General features: G+C 42.0%; 1 protein-coding gene across 50 annotated transcripts in view; it reads left to right on the top strand.

Annotated features, from left to right (window-relative positions):
* The window catches only part of NEB (nebulin), a 164,189-nt gene that overhangs the window by 117,508 nt on the left and 20,704 nt on the right, over nucleotides 1–25,977 (top strand). For 40 of the 50 annotated variants that reach the window (XM_079992000.1, XM_079992002.1, XM_079991999.1 and 37 more), the window contains 22 exons: nucleotides 1,008–1,112; nucleotides 2,436–2,540; nucleotides 3,432–3,536; nucleotides 6,188–6,292; nucleotides 8,274–8,381; nucleotides 9,210–9,314; nucleotides 10,135–10,239; nucleotides 10,351–10,455; nucleotides 11,158–11,262; nucleotides 11,369–11,479; nucleotides 12,632–12,742; nucleotides 13,025–13,126; nucleotides 13,277–13,381; nucleotides 15,196–15,294; nucleotides 18,540–18,650; nucleotides 19,432–19,536; nucleotides 20,364–20,468; nucleotides 21,445–21,549; nucleotides 23,686–23,796; nucleotides 24,256–24,366; nucleotides 25,573–25,686; nucleotides 25,825–25,929. In XM_079992000.1, coding sequence (XP_079848126.1) covers nucleotides 1,008–1,112; nucleotides 2,436–2,540; nucleotides 3,432–3,536; nucleotides 6,188–6,292; nucleotides 8,274–8,381; nucleotides 9,210–9,314; nucleotides 10,135–10,239; nucleotides 10,351–10,455; nucleotides 11,158–11,262; nucleotides 11,369–11,479; nucleotides 12,632–12,742; nucleotides 13,025–13,126; nucleotides 13,277–13,381; nucleotides 15,196–15,294; nucleotides 18,540–18,650; nucleotides 19,432–19,536; nucleotides 20,364–20,468; nucleotides 21,445–21,549; nucleotides 23,686–23,796; nucleotides 24,256–24,366; nucleotides 25,573–25,686; nucleotides 25,825–25,929 — 2,343 coding nt within the window. Of the gene's footprint in view, nucleotides 1–1,007; nucleotides 1,113–2,435; nucleotides 2,541–3,431; nucleotides 3,537–4,177; nucleotides 4,283–6,187; nucleotides 6,293–8,273; nucleotides 8,382–9,209; nucleotides 9,315–10,134; nucleotides 10,240–10,350; nucleotides 10,456–11,157; nucleotides 11,263–11,368; nucleotides 11,480–12,631; nucleotides 12,743–13,024; nucleotides 13,127–13,276; nucleotides 13,382–15,195; nucleotides 15,295–18,539; nucleotides 18,651–19,431; nucleotides 19,537–20,363; nucleotides 20,469–21,444; nucleotides 21,550–23,685; nucleotides 23,797–24,255; nucleotides 24,367–25,572; nucleotides 25,687–25,824; nucleotides 25,930–25,977 lie in introns of all 50 variants that reach the window. The other 10 variants (XM_079992010.1, XM_079992013.1, XM_079991969.1 and 7 more) reach the window with 6 other exon arrangements.

Here is a 25,977-nt window from a genome sequence, read left to right as displayed (position 1 = left end):
CAGCCTTCCAAAACAGTAGGCTGCAATGTGTTACTTGAAGGGAGCAAAATGCATTGAAAAAATTATTAATAGTTTTCTGCCTTTTGGAGACAGGCTCTCCTGGATCGTTAAACTGAATTCTGAATTTAAACTTCACTTCTATCAAGAATATCTAAGCCACATAATGAGGAGCTGCTAACAGCAATTCAGTTTTCCTTGTTTAACAGCTGATATGTTGAAAGGAGGATTGGGTAGGAATCTAAAGAGCCCCTTAGCTCAAGCAGAAGGCATATTTCACTTGCAGAGAAGTTCTGTTGGCTCCCTTGTCCATATTCAGCCACTAACTCTTAGATGTAGCTTTTCTTTTTCTATGGGAGGTGTGAGCAGCTGCTGCAGAAACAAGCAAGCATGCATGAAAGCCCCATGATCTTTCTTGGTTTTCTTTTATTGGGAGAGGAAGTCTTTATGTTGTTGTTACAGCTTTTAAAGGCCATTGCTCTGCAAAATGCAAATATTTAAAAACTGATCTAGCCCTACATTTATCTAGCTGAGAATACCCATTGATACCTATGGCCATAAGGGTTGAAACAACAACAATAAACACTGCCCATGTGTACTATCACACCTCCCCCAATTTAATTTGTAGGGAAGTTAATTCAGTCAAATCTATTGCTATTGACAGAAATGCCCACATTTGCAATCAGTTAGAAACAGCACATAGTTGTGATTTCATCTTGTTCCATCAGAACAGCGAAAAATCCTATTGAGCCTAATAGGACTGTGTGGATTGGAGTTGTCATTTTGTCATCTCAACCCTTAAGCACATTTACCTTGAACTTTATTCTAGGGACAGCCATTGTTCTTACCTCCAAGTTTGTATACTTAGATCATTACGATCCCAAGTATCCACATGATCCCATGCCTGAGATTTTTCTACTGGCTTTGAGATATGAATAACAATTTTTTGTACTCTCCTGTAATTGTCTCATGTTGTGGTAAACCTTGCTCTTGTTATTTTGCTTTTACAGTTTAAATATAAGGAAGATTTAACGTGGCTCAGAGGCATTGGCTGTTATGCATGGGATACTCCTGATCTTCTTCTTGCAGAAAAGAATAAGACGCTGTACAGTCCGGTATGTGTGGTTCTATATTGCCTGGTAGCTTAAAGAGGGTGATTTCTCTCTGTCTATTCCCCAACTTGCTCTGCACACATACATTCTATTTTATATTTGTTTGAGGTGAGGCACTGCATGCAGGGATGGATGCACGCAAATACAGACAAGAAGTTTGAGACCATGTTTCTTCTTCTTTCTTTGGTGATCACTCGTAGCCGAGTAAGATTGTCTTCCATAAACACGGTTTTAACAATGAGTCCGTAAGTGACTGTGGAGGCCAATTCTGGATCCACACGTCCTTCCACAGTGGGAACATTGGTTCCTGGGTGAGAGTTTATCACATTGTGGATTTGCCAAGCGTGCCTTCCTCTTAGCATGTTTCTCCCTTGCATCCTGAGTTCAAGTTTCTTCAAAGCCCACGACACCTTTGGTAAAGGCTGTTCTCCAACTGGAGCGCTCGCAGGCCAGTGTTTCCCAGTTGTCAGTGTTTATACTACATTTTTTAAAGATTTGCCTTGAGACAGTCTTTAAACCTCTTTTGTCGACCATGGTTATAAAGCAGTTCTCTGCTCAGAACAAACAAGATTTGTCATTGGTTTTAACTCTCCACAGCCAACCTGAGCATGCACAGCTTGACTGAACTGCCCAATAACTGCACAGGCAAAAGATCATTGGTATGATAACATATAAAGTGGCCAAGTATCTGGGAATATCTACTGAGGCTCCACTGAAACAAAGGGCAACAGTGCAAGATCACACATTACCTTAAACAAAGTATATGCATAACAAGATAGGATTGCTGGCACCTAGTTTTAAAAACAAAAAAAGCACTGTGAAAAACCCACTGTGTCATCTATTTTTGGAGGTGCTATTTACACATCAGCATATCTTTTTATAAATAAGGGATGCTGTCATTTCCCTGGTGCTTGAGTCTATCCTCTACTAAGTCTGAACGGTTCTCTGCTGCAATCCTATGTTCTCTTACCTAGGAGTGATCTCCACTGAATATTAGTTCTGCGCAAATCTGCATAGGATTGCACTGTTTGTGTAATTATCAACATAATGAGCTTTAGCAGGTTTTTGGAACACTGTATCATATTCCAGTTTTGCAGTGCCATACAGACTGGCCCTGTCAGATAAACAGATGCAGTTACAGCAACAAATCAGTAAATATCACACTTACTGACATGATAATTACATGAAGTAATTGCAATGTTTCTTTCACGCCTTTACACCTGATTGATTTTTTTTAATGTATGCTTTTTGTGTTTTTATCACACCCATATAGTGATTAGTTGGTTGTTGTTTTTTTTAGAAAAAATGTCTTTTATGTCCCTCTAGTGTAAATACAAGGAGTCATTTGAGAAGATAAAGTCCAAGTTCAAGTATGTTGCTGACAGTCCAATTAATAGGCATTTTAAGTATGCTACTCAGCTGGTGAATGAGGTAAGTAGAACTACAGGCTTCTGCATTGCAATTCCATTTAAATTTGTTAGACAAAATAAGAAAGAGAATCTAGGACTGCAAATTCCATTAAATGGATATATTTCTGATTAAAGCCTCTGGTTTCCATCACGGTGTCCCGTTGTGCCTGAAGTGGTTTAGTCATGCTGGCCACACGACCCAGAAAGCTGTCTGTGGAAAAACGCTGGCTCTCTCAGCCTGAAAGTGAGATGAGCGACACAACCCCATAGTCACCTTTGACTGGACTTAACTGTCCAGGGGTCCTTTACCTAACCCTAACCTTTTACACATAGTATTCTTTCTTTCTTTCTTTCTTTCTTTCTTTCTTTCTTTCTTTCTTTCTTATTGTTTTTTTTAAAATACAAATACAAGAACAAGAACCATTTAACACTTATCCAACAGTAAATCTAATGGTGTTTGTTCTATCCATTGACTTTAGACATAAAGAATGATAAATCGTAGCTAGGTCCCAATCTAGACTATATGCAGAACTATAGTATAGCATGTGCATATATTTTTTATACTAAATTAATGCAAGTGATAAATGCATAGAGTTAGAACTATAACTATAACTAAATGGAGGATGGCAGTGCAGGATTTAAAGGGCTTTTAGCATTGTACATTTAAGTCTGCAACCCTTTACGTGATTACTTAGGAGTAAGATCCACCAGCAAGTTTTACTTTTCAGTAATACTTGCACAGTATTGCTCTGTAAAAACTATTATAGGTCTGTGTTTTCCATTGCCTATATCCGTTCTCCTTTTTATGGTGTTACTCTTTAAGTGGGTGGATTTGTTTAATGGGTTTTTGCATTGATCTCAATGTATCTTTGTGCCTCCACTTTTTCACTTTGCTACTGTTCGATGTGAACAGAAATTGTACAAATCTGATTATGAGAAGAAGAAGGATAAGTATTCCCTTGTGGTGGATGACCCTAGAACCTTGCTGGCCAAATTGGGAGGCGAACTAAGCAGTCAGGTACTGTGACAGAGCTGGCCAGAACATCCAGAATCTGGCTATTGTCACTCTTGGATGACCACTTCTTTACCTGCCTGAAATGCCTGCAGTCCAAGATGTCATAGGTTTTGCCTATGATATTGACAAAGGTTTCCCCTCTGTTTGTATCTGGAACTATCTATACTTTGCCACTCAAAACAGCACAACAGCTTTTTGAGTGAGCCTATCTGTACTTTGCCACCCAAAACAGCATAGCAGCTTTTTGAGTGAGCCTATTCATACTTTGTGATCTCATAAACTATGCACCAATGTACTGTCAAAATCACTCCACCAAATGTCAGTCGAGTTGCAAAGATAACCTAGAAATGAATGAAATCTGTGCCATTTAGCTCAAAGGCAAAAATGTGCTACAAGGAAAATGGCGTGGAAACCAGATTATTGCATAATGATGGCACCGTAATACTCTCGTTTTTCCATTTTTAAAATTCAGTTCTGTGTCTGTTGATTTTGTTGCCCCTGGTGAATGCTGTGCATTGGTGCAGTTCTGAGAATACACAAATATCCCAAAGGCCTAAATCTCATTGTTCTGGGATCTAGAGCTTTTTTGTAGTTCTTTGTCTTCATAAGTCCTTTTTGTGCTTCATTGCTGTTTGCATGCACAGAAAAAATATAAGGCTAGTGCCAAGTTGTTCCTGCAACATGGATGTAATGAAATTCTGCGACCAGATATGCTGACAGCATTGTACAACACAATTCAGGAGAGCCAGGTAAGTGTGCATAGGATTGTAGGCTTCTTGTTACAAAATTGGACGTAAGTTACCATGTGGATCCATGAAAAGCTCCAATACCAGGTGCATTAGATAGCACTCAAACTCTAGAGGTTGGGATTCACAATCAAATTAAGATGGAAGTATTTGGACATAAAATGGTAAAATTCTGTTGGGCAGGAGTACCCTCTTGATCTGCAGCCAGAGAACCCTCTTGATCTTCCAAGCAAAAGAAAAGATCAGGGTGCCAGGCTGTGTTCTTAAGCACATTTACTTAAAAGTAACTTGCATTGAAATCAATGAAATTTATTTGCATGGAGATATGGTTAGGTTTGGAGTGCCAGCCGCCTTCAAGCAAAATACACCAGATTAACTATAACACAGACTGGGTTCTCTGTATCCAACCTATACAAATGTCTTCTTACTTGTGGTACTGATACCAAGCCCTGCTTAGAGCATTCTTGCCATTATTTTGTATGTGTTGCGATTCCTTGCCCATGCATTTCTTCCCCCTCTTTTACGCATGCTATGTGTTGTCTTGCATGCTCTGTATTTGCATGCAGTGAAAATGAAGCAACATTTTAAAAAGCGGTTTTTTTGCATCGTTTTTAGACAACTGCTAAGGCTTCCCAATTTTTCTATAAGCTAGACCAAGATTGTCAGCTGCACAGAATGTTCTGCAGAGAAACGCCCACTTCTCCATTCTCCCATGAATACATTTCATTGCATTACGTCATAAATTTTTAAGTCATCGGCATAATCACCAGTAACAGTTTTACATTGCAAAGCCTCCCCACCCCTATGCTACAATTTAAATGTCGATTGGGTGCATGGTTAACCAAAGCTATCTTACTGTTGTATGAGGAGACTAGCCAAAGCTATCTTACTGTTGTATGAAGAGACTAGTAAACTTTACCAGAGTCTCTACAGGGCTGCCATCCACAGTCATAAACTGGTAGAACCTCATTCATCTCAGTAGACTAGGGGTCAGCAACCTTTTTCAGCCATGGGCTGGTCTACCACCCCTCAGACCATGTGGGGGGCTGGAGTATACTTTGGAAAAAATAATGAATGAATTCCTATGCCCCACAAATAACCCAGAGATGCATTTGAAATAAAAGCACACATTCTACTCATGTAAAAACACCAGGCAGGCCCCACAAACAACCCAGAGATACGTTTTAAATAAAAGGACACATTCTACTCATGTAAAAACACGCTGACTCCTGGACCATCAACGGGCCGGATTTAGAAGGCTATTGGGCCGGATCTGGCCCCCGGGCCTTAGTTTGCCTACCCCTGCAGTAGACTTTGTGGGCTTGACTGGGGGGGGGGGAACGCTTCTTAAACCCATTTTTTAAATGCTTACTCACCCACTCTTCTTATTCGGCTAAGTGGCTCCTTTGATTTCTTAGTGCGATCGTAGAGTTTGGGGTTTTATCCACTAGCGGCAAACCCTGCTAGTTTAGTTGCTTTATTGGTTGTGTTTGCTTCCGGCCCAGGGAAGGATGATGCAAAGGATTATCCCATTTTTATCCTCGCATCAAGTCCGTGGGATAAGTTAAAGATGATGACTTGCCAAAGGCCAACCCTGGAAGCACATAGCTGAAGGGTGTTTAGATACAAGCTCCCATGTCCAAATCTAGTGCTCCAGCCACTGCCCCACACTTGACCTGTTTAGAAGTCAGCGTAACCAAAAGCAAGCTTAACTCCGGCATTTCCATCGTGTGGGCTTGGCTCCCCCCACGTACACAGTTTCGGTTGACTTCTATGACAGCTGCTGGAACAGGCAGGCTAAGGCTAGGACTCTTCTTAAAATGTGCATTTGTGGTGGGGTGTTGTTGTTGATTTGCTGTCATTCCCCACCATTCACTGCTGCTTTTTTTAAAAAAAAAAATTCCACAGTACAAATACAAACAACTGTATGAAAAGCAGAAGGACAAGTTTACATCGATTGTGGATACTCCGGAACACCTGAGGACGACGAAAGTCAACAAGCAAATCAGTGATGTAAGTGTGGAAATTGTCATGACCAATTGGGGGGGGGGGGGAGGAACAGTATGGTGTCTTTCTGGACTAATCTTTGTGTGACAACGATGGGGATAGCCAGGGTTTTTTTTCTGACTGACGGGATGGGAGAGGAAGAGGACAATAAGAGAAACGCAGCTTGCCAGTTTGGGGTCGGGGCGGGTGTTAGGAACTGCGAAGCTGAGGGAAACAGCAACAAGGACTGTCTGCCTAAAAATGCTCAGGCAAATGAGTGAGTTTGGGAACTTCAGCAACCACCAACTGCTTAGTGCAGTCTCCCCCAGCCTGGTGCACTCCTGAAGCTGCTGGACTACAACTCCCATCATCTCTCACTATTGGCCATGCTGGCTGAGGTCAATGGGAGTTGCAGTCTGACAACATCTGGGATGCACCGTGTTATGGAAGACGGATGCATTGTGTGGCTGGGGGTAGATGGGACAGCTCCACACCCATCCAACTCTTCTTCCAAGTTGCACAGAGAGGCGAAATTGGCTTTGTCTAATTTATCCCAACAACCCTGTAAGGTAGGTTAGGCTGAGAAACAGTGACTAACTCAAAAATTGGTCAATTACCTATGGAGGGGGGGAGGGACGCAGGTGGCGCTGTGGGTTAAACCACAGAGCCTAGGACTTGTCGATCAGAAGGTTGGCGGTTTGAATCCCCGCGATGGGGTGAGCTCCCGTTGCTCGGTCCCTGCTCCTGCCAACCTAGCAGTTCAAAAGCACGTCAAAGTGCAAGTAGATAAATAGGTATCAATCCAGCGGGAAGGTAAACAGCGTTTCTGTGCGCTGCTCTGGTTTGCCAGAAGCGGTTTAGTCATGCTGGCCACATGACCCGGAAGCAGTACGCCAGCTCCCTCAGCCAATAAAGCGAGATGAGCACCGCAACCCCAGTCGGCCACGACTGGACCTAATGGTCAGGGGTCCCTTTACCTTTACCTTTACCTATGGAGGGATTGAGCCTGGCGTCTTCCTTATACTAGCCAGTATCCTCCTACACCACCCGACCCATGTTTCCATCCACAATCTGCCCTGACCCTCTTCCTTCTCTCCATTGTAGATAGGAAGCCACTGGCTGGGCACAAGTAGCACACCCACATGTGAGAGGTTACATACTTAGTGTAAGAAACAATGTACCATGCTTTCTCCATTGCTCTTCCTACTCTTCAAAGCATACGTTAGGAAAGCTTACCAGGAGGATGCGCTCATGCAGACTTTTGAGTAAAAAGCAGGTCCAGATAAGATAAATGGCAATGGTTGGAAGGGTTGCAGTCCAAGCCCACTAGCCATGATTATGACCCTAAACACTTAGCACATCATCCCGCTCTCTACCAGTTCCACCTGCCGAAGCAGAACATCCCAATGCTGCCTGTGTAGAGAGTGCTCAGATTGTGAAGGTGAAAACTGCCTAGCTGATTTCCTACTTTAGTGCAGCAATCAAGCATGCAGTTTTTCACCTGAGCAAGACTGTGTGTACCTGGGCAGCATTTGGACATCCTGTCCCCATGTTTACAAGTAGGAGACAGCTCACTAGGAGATGGGGAGGAACTGTGTGCTTCCTCCTGCAAATGGAGGGTGGGTTAAGGATAGAAGAACGTAAGAAGAAGCCCGCTGGATTGGGTCAAAAGGCCCATCACAGTCCAGCATCCTGGCCAACCAGCTGTGAAATCCACAAGCAGGACCAGCTTGGAGGCTGGGACAGTGCGCTGGGTGGGTAAGGTTCTGACTGGGGAGATATATCCTCCAGTCCAGTCCTGTTCAGCACATCAGTGGAAAACCCAAGGGAGTGAATGGGAAAGAGGATGGAGCAGGCCTTCTCCAGTTCCTTCAGATAGTCTACGGTAAACTACAACAATACATATTGTTGTATACATATTTGTTCACTTTGGGTATTTTTTAAAAAGAAATTAAAATGCTATTTCTAATGACTGCTTGTACTTAACTTGGCCCTTTCTTGCTGCCAGATCCTCTACAAACTGGAATATAACAAGGCCAAACCAAAGGGATATACCACAATCCATGATACTCCCATGTTACTCCACGTACGGAAGGTCAAGGACAGAATAAGTGATGTAAGTAAACATTGTCATTTACCTCGCAGGATGCTGGAGCCAATGGGACAGGACATGACTCAGCTCATTGGCTCCAGCATCCCTACTTGCAAATCTACACTTCAGGTGAGACCAATCGTTCTATATAAACTGTGTCTAGCAAAGTTCCAAATTCATTTTTTGCTCATTAGTCTGTAAGATGATACATATTAGATTTTGTTTGCGTCACTATAAAAGCTAAGCCTTAGACTATTTAAATATAATTCTTTATTTTCAAGGTAGCTCACATTTCATAGCAGTGTTTATAAGTATGGTTATTTGCTGTAAGCCAATACTTGTTGAAACAATAGATTCATGGTAGGAGAATGAATGAATGAATTTATTAATGAATTTTCTCATATTTACACATTATGTACCACTCAGATTGCTTACCTTTTTATGGGGATTAAGAGAAATGCCCATAGGCTTACGTATTATGGGTTGGTACTAGACTTTGTTTCCACCAGCAGGAGCAGGCTCTCCCATTTGGCAGAAAATCGGAAGTGACATTTGCCAAATCCCTGTTTCTCTCCTGCAGCTCCCAACACAACCCTCATGCAATTCTGGTGGGCTGTGGGGAACCTTCTGGAACAGTGTGGGAGGTGGGGCTGGGGGCTGCCAGTGGAGGAGGACCCTTAATGCAGCGAAGGTTGTTCTCTTAGGGCAAATGGGGCTCCACTGCTCAGATGTTCGCTAAATTCAGTGCCTCCTTGGACCTACCAGGGCAGATTAACACAATTTTCCCTGGGGTGATTTCTGTTTAGCCGTGTAAAGAGATGTGCAACGTTAACCTTCTTGTTCTTTCGACAGCTGAAATACAAAGAAGTCTATCAACAGAATAAGTCTCACTGCAACGTTGTACCGGATTCCGTTCATATCAAAGCTGCCAAGCAGGCCTACAAAGTAAACAGCAATGTGAGTCCAGTGCTATTGTTGCCGGTGACTAAGCCTTACAAAGGAAACTGAGGGAGTAGGGCTCCCAGGTCCCACTCAGCTGATGCCTCTTTCAGTGCCTAATTTCTATACGCTTACGGAAACTCCTAGCCAGATCGGATGAGGCAGTGCATCTCATGCCAACTTTAGATATGTGTGGGATAGAGAAATGTCCACCCCCATCCCTTTGGGCAAATTGTAGGTGGTGCAAATCTCCAGGTTCCAACTTCCTGAAAGAGCCATGTACGAACAAACCATCCTTTTTAACATGCTGTATTCCTGACAGCTAAAAAAATGTGGTCGTTCCAAACATAAAACCCACTACTTGTTTAATCTTTTGTCTTTTTCCTTTTAAGGCTATGGCTTTTCCCATGCTTGTTCCACAGCAGCACAAGCAGAGCTAAAATTCTGTAGAAGAGCGAGAAAAAGGCAGATATGGATGGAAAAGTAGAAAGTGGCAGACCTGTTTGTCTGCAGCCTTGTACAGTCCGCAAGCCATGGCAAACATAGCCCACTCATATTGGGGGGGGGGGGTTGCGCTCCCAGCCTACTGGTAAAAATAGGAGATTTATCAACTGCTCAACTTTGGATGGCCAACATAAATGGCTAAGGGAAAGTGAAACTTTATGGGGAGTGTCAGAATTCCTAGACATAGAAGTTTGCATCTGCACCACCAAACATTTAGTTACGTATTTATTTTTGGGAATCAAAAATATCCTTTTCACTCTTGTTTTATGGTGACCCTTTTACAAGAATGGCTTGAGTCTATGTTTACATTGTTTATCTATTTCTCTTTGAACAGCTGGATTACAAGAAGAAATATGAAGCTGCCAAGGCTCACTGGCACTGGACTGTGGACAGACCGGACTTCATCCAAGCTGCCAAATCATCTTTGCAACAGAGTGATGTAAGGAAACTAAAACCACATGCACCCATTTTATTTCCTGACATAGCAAGGCATACCTCTGGTGCCACAGGCTGCACTTCTGACACTTTTTATTCTCCTGTTTCTTTGTAGTATGATTACAAATATGACCGAGAGTACTATAGAGGATGCAAGCTATCCGTAACAGATGACAAAAACACAGTGTTGGCTTTGCAGAATGCAATCTTGGCGAGTGATGTGAGTATTCTAAAATCCTTTTAATGGAAGCTTTCCCACCACCACCCCTTTTTAAGTCTTGGACACCCAGATCAACATGTAAACCTTAGCAAATGATTGTACTTTTCTAAGTAGGTGTGGCAAACCAATCACACCGAGAAACATTTTCAGCATTGGATAACAAAAACACCTTTTAATGTCAGGTTCAGTTCTGGTAATAGTGGTAAGGAAAGAAATACCTATCATGATTTACAGGGGTCCTCGAATTTCCTGTAGCCTTTGTAACCAGTCCAAGTCACTGCCTTCTTACTAGTGCCTTTCTGGGCTCTGGATGTACTTCAAACATCTCCAGGGCCCAGCACAATTGCACTATTAATGCCATCCAGCGCCCCCACTCCAAACTGGTTGAAGGGCATAGAGTTGTCTCTGCCACACTGAACATCACCAGGTCTCAGTACAATGTCAGGAAATCCACCACTCTTCTCTCATACTGGTAGAAGGGCAGAAATTTTCCCAGACTATGTTCGGACTTTAGAATAGAGTCCTCCAAAGCTCTCCAATAGTTAGTGCAAAATTTTAGCTAGCTCTTGCCTTTCTGTAGTCCAGAGAAGGATGGAGACTCACACCAGAATAAAACACATGCTCATCAGTGGCGAGCCCATTTGTGTAGCCCTGTTTATTATACACTGCTTGAAACTAATACCTTTCCATTTCATTTCCCAGTTAAAATATAAAGAGAAGCATAACAAGGAAAGGGGAACTATCCACCCAGTTCCAGACACTCCTCAGATCCTTCTTGCGAAGACTGTTAGTGCTCTCGTGTCTGAGGTAATTTATTATTTATATATGTATGTATATAATTCTCCAGTTTTCAGCATTTATTCCTTATTTAATACATATTACTTCAATACCTGTTGTTTCTCTTCATCACCAGAACAAATACAAAGAACATGTTAAGAAGCACCTGCCACATGGCTCCTTTACAAAATTGCCAGAAACACGAGACACTGTTCATGTCAAAAACGTAACCAAGAACGTCAGTGAGGTAAACTGCTTTTGCATTACTATAGTCACATCACTGGTTGAGTTGACGCTTGCATTTGTTTTGTTTATACTTGGTGTTGGAAACTGTTGTTGCTCCATTATAAATTATACTTCACGCTAATTACGGCTTACTAAAGGGGTGCTGCTCCATGTTCACCAGGGCTGATGTTACTTACACCAGCCTGTTAGCTCACATAGTTAAATATCAGCATAAGTTTAATAACGTGGTTGAACAGAGTTTCTGAAATCGTGTGTAGATGGAAGCTTAGCGTGTTGAAAAAGAGAGAGAATGCCTTCAAATATATTTCTGCAGGCTGTCAAATCTGGAAATTGTTTCTTCTGATATGAGTTTGCATGATCCATGCCTGTTTGAATGAATTGTTGGTAAGGGACTTGATTATGAACATAGGTTCTGAAACGCTTTACAAATTAAAGAGTGTGGTAGAAATGAGTGGCAGTGGTAGCGGCTGAAGAACTATAACAGGGTGTGTGTGTGTGTGTGTATGTGTGTGTATGCAGAATTGGGTTCATTGCAGTTAATTCTTTCTAGTCATTTTAAAATAACTGTAAATAAAATATGGATGCAGCAATTGAGACATAGGTTAAGTAATTGCTTGGTGCTTGCCTCCTATGATTTTGGGTACGTGTCCCATCTTTTATATTCTTCCAAAGGGTTCCCCAGCACTCAGGAGCATGGGGTTGATGGAGGAAGGAGCAATCACTGAAGATCACCTTGATCTTTGTTTGACTGACGAAAATCTCTGCTGGATTAAATAGCCATAAATCATCAGGGGAATACCCATTCAATGCAATATCTGTTTGTTGACAGCTGTAAGCAAAGTGTTTTTGACTGATGGGCTTTCCACATAGGGACCAGTCCTTACAGTCGACTTTATTCTCGTTTATGTAGCTGCCCTTTGAATCTCTCCCTCTCTCTTTTTAATGTGGAGAGCTTCTGACCGTAGAGGAAAACTTGCAGCAGATCAGGAAACAAAGCTAATTAACCTACAAGTGCATGTGTGAGCGCCCACACGAATGCGCACCTGTCTTCCTTAAGCGTAGAAGTCATCACCTATGTTTCTTATTATAAATGTCGGCAAAGTAAGCCCCAGGTGAAGAATGTGTGACACAACTCTTTTCTGTTCCGAAACAGACAAATTATAAAAAGAAATTCCACAAGGAGAAAGGCAAGTCAGACTATTCAATCATGCTGGAGCCTCCTGATGTGAAACACGCCATGGAAGTTGCAAAGAATCAGAGCACTGTAAGTTATTCCTCCAGTTACCTCATTTAAACCCTGGATGGGCAATCTAAGGAATAATCCTTTCGAAGCCATGGGCTATAGGAGAAACACACGCTGACATGGGTGGCTGTAGCTTTTCCATGCAGACTTTGTTTCATTACAGTGAAACGTATGCAGTTTTTGCATGGGTGGTGGGCATCAACAATAGCCCTGGTGAAAACATTAACATCCAGAGGATCTTGTTCTTTCCTTAAAAAGAAAACACAACACTAACTGCTTCTCTTTATCCTTGTGTTCACCTAGATCCAATACAAAAAGGATGCCAAATCCAAGCTCCATTACACTAGTGTGGCGGATCGCCCTGATATTAAGAAAGCCACCCAAGTCTCCCATTTAGTCAGTGATGTAAGTACTTTATCAGTGTAACTGTTCAGCAACTTGTGGCAATATGACACCATGCATATAAATAGTTTCATTTCAGTATGTAGAAGCCAGAGGGGGGGGGGGTTGTTTTTGTTTTTTTTAACCCCTTGACATTTCATATATTCGTCTTAGATTGAATATAAAGCCAAAGCTCGTGGAGAAGCTGGTATGGGAGTCAGCATGCTTGGACGTCCAGATATTGAACTTGCCAAGGAGGTGTCCAAACTTACAAGCCAGGTATGAACAGGTGGCTGCTTCAACTTATAACCATATGGCATACATTTTCTTTTGCAATCATTTTGATGTAATGTTGACTTTACAGATAAAGCAGCTTTAGAGATAATTTATTTGAGATTGGGGTGGTTAATATTTTCTGGCCAAATCTTCCAGGGCTGTCTGTCAGTCGTGGTTGTGGCCACCTCACCATCTCATATGCACATAAATATGCAGTACAAGCAAAGAGCCTCCCCCCCCCTCCACTGTTCTGTACAGATCCAATGAGGGAGGAGATTATTTCCTTATCTCTGGTCATCCAATCATCAATCTGATATCTGGGGAGTGGGCAATTTGCATCCACATCCGGGTGCTGGACTCTGGTGTATGTGCTTCAATATCTCCTTGTTTTACTGCTGCCACCAAAGCCTCTCACCCACCCCGTCCCGAAAGTTAGCGAAGTCAGTAGAGCTTGTGTCTCTTAATCTCAGGATTGTGGGTTCGAGCCCCACGCCGGGCAAAAAGATTCCTGCCTTGCAGGGGTTTGGGCTAGATGGCCCTCGTGGTCCCTTCCAACTCTACCATCCCTGATCAAGCTCTTGACCTAGGGGTTAAATTGTTCTGAAAGGTATTGACGGCCTTTGAAGTCTGCTGTGGTACGTGGATGCTATACTCTGTGTATTGTGTCCCTATGTAGGTGAGCTTCCTATTTAGCTCATTGAAGAAACAATTACTGAGCTGAAGGCACCCTTTACACACAGGGAGCTGCCTCACCCATTATACTGAGTGGGAGAGGAACTCCTTGTGTAATCAGAGTCTCTGTTCTCACAAAGTAGCACTGATCAAAGTAATCCAGATTCATGTTTCCATGGGCCTGGGCTTGACTTTCTTTCTTTCTTTCTTTCTTTCTTTCTTTCTTTCTTTCTTTCTTTCTTTCTTTCTTTCCCTTTCTCTCTCTCTCTTTTGTTTATATTACTAAACTCTTACCTGGCATTTAAAATGATTTATTTCTGTTTTGAATACAATGGAACACCCCCCCCCCGCAAAAATCCCCCACAAAACCCCCCAAGGGTTCATCTCATCCTTTACATCACCAGTATTGTCTGAGCCAGAGCAAAAGATGAGTGAACATGCAGGTTGGTTGTGGTGAAGAGAGGTTCAGCGGGTGCCCTGCTGGAGTGCTGGTCCTTAGCAGATTCTTGACCATGCCAAACTTTGATGCTAATTGCCTTTCTTTAGCCATAATAACAATGATTTCAGTAGTTGACATTTCCTCCATATAAATCAGGTATGGGGAACCTGAGGAATACACTTCCCATCTTCCCTGACCATTGCCCATGCTGGCTGGGGGTGATAGGAACTGAAGTCCAACAACATATGGAAGGCACCGGGCTCCCATACCAATGACCTGAAACAATTTTTGTGTTAAAAAACATGCCGTAAATGTTTGGTCATTTGCTGTATACTGGGAGGCAAAATGTTTCTTTTTATTGTCTTCTCTCCAGTTATTCCCTTATCAATTTTCTTTGGCAGACATTTTAATGTTTGTGCTGTTATATATTTCTATAGTGAGGGTAGCAGCACTGGACTTTCCCCTCAGGGGAAGTACTTCAAACAATGTGTTAACTTTTTGCGTTTTGGTGCTAGCGTATGCCTCTTTCCTCTCTGACAAACACTGACCGACTTCACTTGGTGCGTTTCTGACCCATGCTGCTTCCCACGAGACTCCCTGCCCCCCACAAAGACAAGAATATCACCGGCTCTTCTACCTCAGCTTCTTGCTTTGTCCATCTTGGAGGTTTGCCATTTTAATCTTGCTATCTTGCTACGCTTTGTAGGCAGAATACATCAAAGGACGCATGAGGGGCCATGGGGCTGCATCATACGACACGCCCATGATGAGACACGTTAAGAAAGCTAATGTCCTAAGTAGCCATGTAAGATGGATTTTAAGCGGCTCTCCTATGCTGCTACCAATTTCATGAGTCTCTTGCTAGATTCTATATTCTTGGCACAATCCTAAGTGTTCAAGGCACTGCTTCTATTTTTATTTTTATTTTTAAAAAAGAACATTAAAACCTTGTGGATTTGTGAGACCTCCCCTTTCTTCCTTATGCAAAGTTCTGCTTGGGAATTTGTTCTGAGAATGTCTCGGCTTCAAGAAAAAGCTTGAGTTGTCCAAAATACATGAAAGTGGGGAATTTAGTCAAACATTTACACTTCCCTCTATATGACATTGGTGGCAATTCCTGAAGCATTCACTAGTTTTCATGTCAGTGTGTTAAGAGCACAACCCACGCTCTCTCATATATATATATGGGAAGTGTGGCAGCTATCTGCACTTGAATACAACTGTGCACTCTGCAGTGTGCTTTCTCCCCAGTTCATGTGCACAGTCAGTTGATGTAGAATGCTGCCCAGACTTCAGGAACCACTTTTGTTGCCCTGAATTAACTGAGAATATATCCTGGAACATTCCCAATCCTCTCCAGGATTGCAGAGGAGGAGCAGTAGCAGTGGACAAGCTGTTGTTCAGGGAAGCTAGTTCATCATTACTGACCTTCTCACTAAGAACCCAGAGTTTCTTGAAACAGAATAAGCTTGTCCACACATTTCACTGAGCACAGGTGCAAGCTCTTATAGCTCAACTGCTGCAGGTACACAAAATATGCTCTTGTGGAATGCTGCATGTAAAAAATTGTACGAGTGAACAGATCAACTATTTCTGTACACAGTCCTCAAAGTCTACATTCATTGAATATAACAATGTGGACACCCCTATTAAAAGCCACCAATTTAGGGAAAAGGCTTCTGATGAATTACCTTCAAACAAATTCCTAAACTCTTGCAAATAGCTCCTTAACTACTGTTATTTGCGGACAGACATTTTCAGATGATTCTTCACTCGCTCTCAAATGGCTTAGAAAGTAAATGACATATTTGCCCCAATTTTCTACAGGTTATGGACAGAAATTTCATAAGGAATAAAGGGGGGTGCTTTATTTCCCATTTCTCTTTGTGATTGTTGCATGGGACAGCTGCATGTCAGAGAAACCGTCTTTCTCTACTTGTGAGAAACAGCAGGAATTTGCCATGAAAACTGTCAAAACACCATCTACACAGTGTCTTATGTCATCTATGTTGTCACTGCTATTGATACTCTTGTATACTGTGTCTTATGGTTTTGTTGCTGCTTTTTGTTTTAATATTGAAACAAGTCCCTCTGCCTCTTGTTTTTTGTTCATTATCTCTTTTTTAATAATAATTTTTATTAAATTTTCCATTATACAAATATCACCATATCAAACATTTTCACAAATTTCAACTTTTGGACTTCCGTCAGCTTCTCTGCCAATCATCCATAGTTTTTTGTTCATTATCTCATGTCCATTAACAAATCTTGTTTAGCAAGTACGGAATCCTGATGGAAATCGCAAGTATTAACGAGAGACTTGCATTTTGATCTAGTGGGTCCTCACGACAAATGTCAAAATGCTTTTGAAACCCACAGAGTATTCTAAGAAAGTAGCTTGTGCCCTGTGGAGCCACTATTCAGGCATAAAATGCATATCTGAATTGTGGTGGCCCATAATGGTCCCCACCTACCTGTAATACGTCATTTGTGTTTGTGTGTGTCTGTGTTCATTGTAGGAAGAGTCTTGTCCTTCTCAAGAGCGTCAGTGCCCAGAGTGTCCTGCATTTTTTAAAAAGTAAACATAAACAGTGTACTTGACTGTCACTTGAATATTGACCACTGGCATCTTTTGTCAACCCATGTCCAAAAGATGAGGCTATCCAGCATGAAGGATACAGGGTTGTTTGGATAAAAACATGCCAACATGTTTTAGACATCCAGAATCGTGGAATGGAATTGAAATCTGCACTGTGGCATCTTCCAGTTTTCTAACGTTAAACTTTTCTTCTTTTCAGCCCTGTGCATTGCTCCCTAGCATGATCTATTCCTTTCATCAGTTACGTCAATCAGCTCTTGCCAGGGGTGGGGTGAAGACTGGGTGCCATCCATGTAAAATTAAGCATATCAAACCATTGATTTCAACACGAGAGGGCTAAAATACATCATAAGCTCTCGTTGAAATCATTTGGAATCCAGGTGCTTAATTTTTGCTGGTTCATGCCAGGATTTGTATAACTGCTATTTTCTCTCTCTCTAGCAAATGACTAATATCTTACCTCTTCTTTTATGGAGCTTTTATGGAGCATTTGATAATGAAGCTTTTCAGTCTTAAGAACCTTGCTCTATGTACTTTACACACTAACAGTGCAAAGTACTAGTAAGCAGTAATATCCCCTGGCAAGTTCTTCGACTGAAAACATGGTGAATCTGTTTATTCCTCCATTAGAATGAAAGTAACCAAGCTGCATTTGCTCACTTCAATTGTCAGGCAGAACTGGACGGTCCATCAGAGGGCATAGGAAAGTCATTGTAAATAAAAGTGCAGTATAGTATTCTTCTGAATTCTAGTACTGAGAGTGCATTATAGTATTCTTCTGAATAGAGCATCTAGCAGGACCTTTATTCTCTATCATGAACATGTCTTTTTATTTAAAATCAGTCTTTTTGCAATTTCTCTTAAAGCCAATAATTATAGTTATCAGATCAAATGCAACTGCCTCTTTGATTAGGCAGTGTATTGGTAGAACACTGGGCTCCAGTGTAGCATATCTTGGTTGAATGCTGCTCGAAATCCCTTGGAGGGAAGGCAGGAAAGAAATATTTAGAAAGTCAGATGTTTCTATTGCCCTGTATCAGGAAACACCCATTTTAGGCCACAGAAAAATGCACAATGCAGTCATAATTTAGCTCTTGTGTCTCTTGATAGCCATGCTGCACACACACAACATTCAGATTCCGCCCCCCCCCCTCCATGAATGAGTTATATATTTCAAATGTGGAGCTGAAACACAACTACTGAATGAAAGACGCAACACGAAATCTTGTAAATGCAGTGTGTGCCAACTTCATTGCTGCATCAGGTGAATTTTCCTGGCCTTCGTTAATGGTATCTTCTTTTTCAAAGAGGTCTTATGGCTTGCATTGTTCGACCTGTCTGCTTGCAATCGGGATCAGTTTTGACAATCTGAATGTGGACTCTTTCTCCCTTGGCACTAGACAAGCTAAAAGTCGGGACCTTGTTTTAACACTTGTTCCTCTTGGAATTAGATCAAATACAAAGAGAAGTTTGACAAGGAGAAGGGCAATAAGCCGCAATATGACCTGAAGGAAGCCAAGATCTACAAGACCTTAAAAGATGCCCACCACATCGCTAGTGAGGTATGTGTGGGCCTTTAGTCCAGTAGTTACCAACCCTTTTCAGGCTCATGGGCCCATTTGGAAAAGCTTATGAGTATCACAACATAATGGCAGCTGGGAGACCATGGCTAGTCACAAAATGGCTGCCTTGAGGGGTGTAGCTAGTCATAAGGGACAAGCAGCTTGTCCATGAAACCGAGTATGAGGCAGAACTGGGAGTTGAGCCCCTGAACATAATACTGGCCGAAGGGGAGGATATTATTATTATTATTATTATTATTATTATTATTATTATTATTATTTATTAAATTTCTATACCAACCTTCATCTGAGGATCACAGGGCAGTTTACAATATAAAAATACAAAAATACATGTTTTAGTATCAAACAACATCACACACAAACACGGTTTAAAAGGCCGCAGATTGTTTAATTAGCCAAAGGGCTAGGAGAAGAGGATTTTTTTTGCCTGGCACCTAAGGTTATGTAATGAAGGTGTCAAACGAGCACATTCCACAAGCAGGCACAACCGCAGAAAATAGTGATGATGAGTTGTCATCTTCAACTATTGCCTAGCCTTCTTGGGCCATGTACCTGAATTTCCCTAAAAGAACATGTGCCTGGATCATTTAAGGAACATTTGCAGTAATTCTGATCTCATTAATCATCTCTTGCCCAGTGCCCTGCCCCCGCAACATTTTGATGCAAAGTCTGACTGAGTCCTGTTCCTTTTTAATGCGTCTGATTTCTAAGTGTTGTTTGCGTTTTCCTTTATTGTGTTTCTTTGAACTTCCCTCATCAGATTAAATATAAGGCGGACCTGAAGAAACTTCACAAACCAGTGACAGACATGTCTGAATCCCTGTCGATGCATCATGTCTTGAACACCAGCCATCTCGCCAGTTCTGTAAGCCTCTTAGCTCATCTCAGACCATATTCACTTTAGCATTTCATCCATCTGCCTTTCTGAGATAATATCCGCTAACAATTTCTGTAACAGCTTTCCTCCTTGACTGTTCCTAGGAAATCACCTGGTAGTGATCTCTCTTCTTCCCTGCCTAATGAGTGTTCCTCATGCGGACTAATTAATACCCCTAGTCTCTCAAGCATTTTCTATTAGCTGTAGAACTGCTAATATTGTAAAACCTCTAACCACATGTAAATGGCTTTTTTTTTGGCCTTTTTAACTTTCCTTTTTGACTAACAGGAGTACCATTTTCCTCCTTTTGATTTCAATATTTTTTGTGCTTAATATTGTTTCAACATTCTTCTTCTTTTAACTTTTTAAAACCTTTTCAAAATTAATTCTGCTTTTGCTGAACTTTTATCATCCTGCTGTTAGACCACAGAATGATGAATATGCTAAAAAGAAAAGAAGATGTGGTGTTGTCTTCCATTTTAATTGTATCACATGTTCACTATATTGCTTTTGTTCTTCCTTCTTTCTTTTTTGGGGGTTTTCTTTTTATTTACTTACAATATCTTGTTCCTTCTTGCATAATATTGCAAGGGAAAAGTAGCTATCACAAGTGCTTCGGCATTAGTCTGAGATTTTTTTTCTTCCTCCCCCACCCCTTTATGTATTCCTTTTTCTTCTTCTTCTTCTCCTTTTTTAAAAAAAATGCTTTGGGTTTCTTGTTTTTCTGTTGAAATGGTTGGATCGGCTGGAGCTAGAAAGCTGATCCGGTTAGGCCTTTTTGTTATTGAGGTGGTTTTTGACACCTTCCCCTTTAGTACCAGTACAAGAAGAAATATGAGAAGAGTAAAGGTCACTACCATGTGGTTCCAGATAACCTTGAACAGATCCATCTAAAGGAGGCCTCAGAACTTCAGAGCATAGTAAGTCATAGATAAGTGTTTCCTGCTTTTTATTTCTCGTTCACAACCCATTGCATTGCATTCTAGAATCTAGAAGGGTCAGTCTGCCAAGAAGGGGGAAATACACCACTTAATAAGAAAAAGAAAGTATTGCTGTAAAGTTATTTCAACATTAAACTCCTTTTGATCTTGGAGTACATTTACTATATAAATGAAGAAGTTGCTTTTCCCAAGGAATTCCGGGAATAATAGTTTTATAAAGATGCTTAGAATCCTCCAATTAGAGCTCCTAGCTCACTTCACAGAATTTGCTGGAAAAAAGCCCTGGCACTTAAATGTAATTGAATGTCATTTTAAGGTCTGTTGTGGATATATAGTTTTGCACACTTCTTGCATGTGAGATATAGCTGTCTATATTCTGATAAATTGGTTACAAATGTGTTGTTTATTTGTTAATTCAAAATTTGCCAGGTCTTAAAATGTTTTGGGACCTGCCTGTTGTTAATGTTCCTCTCTAACTATCTGTGCTATTTTCCGACTGAACAAAAAACTCTTGCACATTGGTTTTCAGACTGTTCTCCGAACCCTTATTCACAAATTGCCATAATTCCACATAGGCAATGCTGTGTGAACTAGCCATGCAAACCACGCAGTTGTGGCTTCATATCTTTACAGCTGCAAAATGGGGCCCTGACATGTGAAGAAGTGGACTTCAACCGTGTTGCCATCGGAGCATAGAAATTGGCCTTGACCCTTGACATCTGGTAGCAGCATTTCAGTGCTTCTTGGCCCTCCTCTGGGAGGTGCAGCAGACTGTGTTGGGGGCACCCAACAGGTCACTCACTGTGACATGCGGTTTTCATGACTGACATGATTGTTTCTTGAGCACGGCTTGGGGAAGAGACCCAATTCCCTTCCACATTCCAGGGCCACCCTGTACATTTCTATTCTATATCTAGCAATGCACTGGAGATAACATTTATCTCCCTCTTGGCAGGTGAAGTACAAGGAAAAATATGAAAAGGAAAGAGGGAAGCCCATGCTGGACTTTGAAACACCAACATACCTCACGGCTAAGGAGTCTCAGCACATGCAAAGCGAGGTAAGGTGCTTTGTGGCAGAATGCAGCCTGGTTTCATGTTGGAAAATGAAGGCCCGACAACATGGTATTGTATTATTTCCATTCAGGTTCAGGCAGTTAGTGGGGAAGATGCTTTCTGAAGGTATAACTAGAATTGAAATAATCATGCCTCTGTTCACCCTATAGCAGCCTTGTTCAACCTGGTGCCCTCCAGGGTTTTTTTGGGGGGGGACATACAGCTTCCATCAGCCCCAGCCAGATGACTAAGGATCAGGGATGATGGAGGTTGTAGTCAAAACCTCTGAGGGGCAACACAGGCTGCACTTTATTACAATCTGATTCACGGTTTCCAAATAGAAGAAGTTTAGGAGCAAGGCTACAGACTCTTAAGCTATTAATTTACTTTGTATTTGTGGAATTAAGGTGATAACAGAAGTGTTGGTTCATAAAAGGACTTGCAGTTTGTCAGTTTCCCATGGGCTACCAGAAGATTAGACTGGCTGCTAAAAGTAGCAGTATATAATTTGTAATAAACAACTTTCGCTGACACCATTCAAGCCTTGTTTGTGTCCAGTTATAGTTTTTCCATTGACCTTCCTGAACTCAGTTTTGTCAGTGTTCTGTCCCAAATGTGAAATTTATACAAGGTGAAATATACTTGTATAAGGTGTTCGGTTGATAACATTGGGGTGGTTCTGTCAATTGTTTCAGGGTGGGTTCCCCCCCAGTATTTCACCGCACAACCATCTCAAAGTCTGTTGACTAGATAAAGACTCTGTTGCACAGTTTGGTCCATAACCAACCATCTGTGCTTTAAGGTGTGCTTGCTTCTGGTCTCCAAAGCAGGAAGTAACACAGCACTGCAGAGACAAGCAGGAGTACAGACCTGATTCCCTGCAATAGCCAGGCCCAGGGGCTTGCCTGCTCCCTTGCTGTCTACAGATCCTTGCTGTCTTTGCCATGTGCAGCCATTGACACCTTGCTGCAGGTGTTTGCCATACCTGATAAAGAACAATCCCCCATTATGCAAGTGCAAGGGGTCTGGATATAGGGAAGTTTGCGCCCTGGGTTTGAGCCCAGGAGGCCTCTCACATTTTTCTAAAGAAAAGGAAGATAAGCAGTCAGAGAACGCAATTCTTTTACCTTTTCTCATTCCCTGGAGGCTTTGCCAAGCATCCTCTCATGTGTCTTTTGAAACACTTTTCAACTGCACTTTTTCAAAGCCGCCTCTGCCCATCATTTCCCAATACAGTGCCTGAACAGCGATTGAAAGGGTACCTTAATATTTAATCCTTTTATATCAGCAAGATTAGTTGTGAAACTGTTGTGCTTCAGCACTGAAAATCCCTGCTTGTTTTAAGTGTTACAGCACCCCCTTCCCCTTGATATTAGCTTTTTGTTTAACCATACACTGATTTCATAGCCTGATCGAAGTGTCCACATTGTTCTGTCCAAGAGCAAAACTTATACAAGGCAAAAATACTGGTATAAGGTCCTTTGGGTGATTCTGTCAATTGTTTCAATATATTGTCATTCAAAATGCAATTAGACATTCCCCCCCGCCTGGGGTTTATGGGATGCCTACCCTTTTGGCTCTGGGATTTTCCCTTCCATAGACTGACCCTAACAATTAGTGAGCACTAAAGCATAGGAATGAGACTATTGTGGGCTTTAAGGGCATCTTACCAACTGAGCATACTGGTGATCACTGGAAGACTGGAGCCCTACCTTTTGTGAATCACATGTTCATCCAAAGCCTTGTTGCTGTCAGAGACACAAAGTGGGCGCTTGCAATGTATTTTTATTTTATCTGTTCCTTACATTTATACACCACCTTTTCGTCCAGGAGCTCAAGTTGGGGTACATGGTTCTGCCCTCTCCATTTTAGTCCCAGGGACTGTCCCAAGGCCATCCAGTGATTTGCATAGCTGAGTGGGGATTTGAATTTGTCTCCCAGGCCATCGTCCAACGCTCTAACCACTACACCACGCTGCTAAACCCCCCCAACACCGAATGGCCGACCAGCAAACTTGACACAACAAGGGCAAGACAGGACCCAAAACTAACAGTACAGTACTTGAAAATATTCTTCCTGCACAGATCCAAAATAAATTCTGTTTTTCCCCCTTCTCTTCTTCTTCTTCCTACTCCTGTTAGAAAGAATATAAAAAAGACTTTGAAGAGTCCATGAAAGGCAGGAACCTTACTGGCCTGGAGGTCACGCCATCTCTTTTGCATGTCAGATATGCCACCAAAATAGCAAGCGAGGTAGCAGCTCCTCTGTTGTCTTCTGCTGTGAACCACCGTACTAGTTTCATTAATTGTCCTTACCAAAGCAGTCCCTTCACTACTGTCTTTACTAGCCTTAAACATTTCTCTTAAGTGCATGGTTTAATCTGTGTTTGTTGCTTGTTCTAGTCCATTGGTGTTTTTTTTTTTTAAATCACTAATTGTTAATTGTATTAGCAGCATTAATGTTTTCCTGTTGGTGGAACAGACATCATTGTTTCACTATATGTTGTGTTCTTTACTGAAGTTGTTGTGCCAAGCTGTGTGACTATCTAGAAGGTTGAACCTTGAACACCCTAACTAAGTGTTGCTTTAAGATAATCTGAAGGCTATTTACTAACTCTTTTTAGGGGAGGGGGTCTCCTTCTTCCTCCTCCCTCTTGAAGCTCTCTCTCTTTTTGGTTTCCTCAGTTTTCTTTTTCTCCCCACCCCCTCTAGAAAGAATACCGGAGAGATTTGGAAGAAGGTGTTAAAGGTAAAGGCCTAACCATTTTGGAAGAGACCCCAGACCTACTCAGAGCAAAGAATGCAACCTATATCTTGAACGAGGTGAGACACATAGCTAGGCTAACTTCTCTTGGGGGCCACTGCAGCATGGCCCCCTTCTTCTGCACTGGATTAATGTCAAAAGCCCCAGACATTGGGGAGAAATGCATGATGTGTCTCCACCCTATGACTCCCAGAAGAAGGACAACGTTGGCATGGTAATAGGCAGTGCTGCAGCATCCCTCCCAGGCTGTTTGGATAAGGTTAGAACTGGCCTTTCATAAGAAGAATTCCCGCAAAGCTAAATATAAAGAGAAATTATAGGCCTGGGCTCTAGCAATTTCTGAAGCATTGATTATATCTCAGAGTCAGATCCCATTTACCTTCCCAGGTCAATTTTTCTAATGGGTTTGTAGGTGCTAGAAAACATACAGCTAATTAAGCTTGTGTCCTGTGCAAGGCAATAGCTAGACCCTTGTGTGCTATTTGAGCTGTGTTTCAGACGTTTTTAATCCTCTGAAATTGGCGTGTGCGAAAAGCTAATTAAGTTAAGCAAACTTCCTAAACTGTGTATTAGACACTTCTTAAATCTTAGGAGGGGATGCGGGTGGTGCTGTGGGTTAAACCACAGAGCCTAGGACTTGCTGATCAGAAGGTCAGCAGTTCGAATCTCCGCGACGAGGTGAGCTCTCATTGCTCGGTCCCTGTTCCTGCCAACCTAGCAATTCAAAAGCACGTCAAAGTGCAAGTAGATAAATAGGTACTGCTCCAGTGGGAAGGTAAACGCCGTTTCCGTGCGCTGCTCTGGTTCACCAGAAGTGGCTTAGTCATGCTGGCCACATGACCCGGAAGCTGTATGCCGGCTCCCTTGGCCAATAAAGCGAGATGAGCGCCGCAACCCCAGAGTCGGTCACGACTGGACCTAATGGTCAGGGGTCCCCTTTACCTTTTTAAATCTTAGGAAATCAACATGTGTTGATAGCTAATTAAGTTAGATAATTTCCTTTTGAGGTGTTAGCCAGGAGATGAGCCTTTTAGGTAACACAAATGATCAAATGACTTAGACTGTCTGTGAAGAGTGAATGCTTCTTCGACTGCATACGTTTCTCTCCTGTGGGGCACACTTTTTTTGCACGTTGTATGGGCAGCAGCTTGATTCACATCAAGATCACCCTTGGTGAATTGGGATAAGTGTCACTTTTGAAAAACCTGCCCCGTTGTGATGGTCTCATCTCTATTAATCCTTTTCTTTAAAAAAAACCACAACAGAAAGAATACAAGAAATCTCTAGAGATGGAAATCAAAGGAAGAGGCTTGACAGGCCATACCACAGAAACACCTGACTATATGAGGGCAAAGAATGCTATGGACATCGCTAGCCAGGTCAGTGAGAACAGCCAGGCACTAATAACACTTGGGAAGGGAAGCTTCTCCATAGATTTCCTAAGGGGAAATCAGGAGGAAGCTGTGTTCATAAATGTACTCACTGTGGATATCTGCTTGTGACCTTTCCACCAACAGATCAAATATAAGCAGTCTGCAGAAATGGAAAAAGCCAACTATACCACGGTGGTTGACACACCAGACATCATCCATGCCCACCACGTGAAGAACTTTTCAAGTCAGGTAATGATCGTGTTTGTTTTCAACTAGCTTAGCCAGATTTTTTTTTTT

Source organism: Podarcis cretensis (assembly GCF_951804945.1).
Source record: "Podarcis cretensis genome assembly, chromosome: 1".
NCBI classification, from domain to species: domain Eukaryota; kingdom Metazoa; phylum Chordata; class Lepidosauria; order Squamata; family Lacertidae; genus Podarcis; species Podarcis cretensis.
This window is presented reverse-complemented; position numbering and strand designations above follow the sequence as displayed.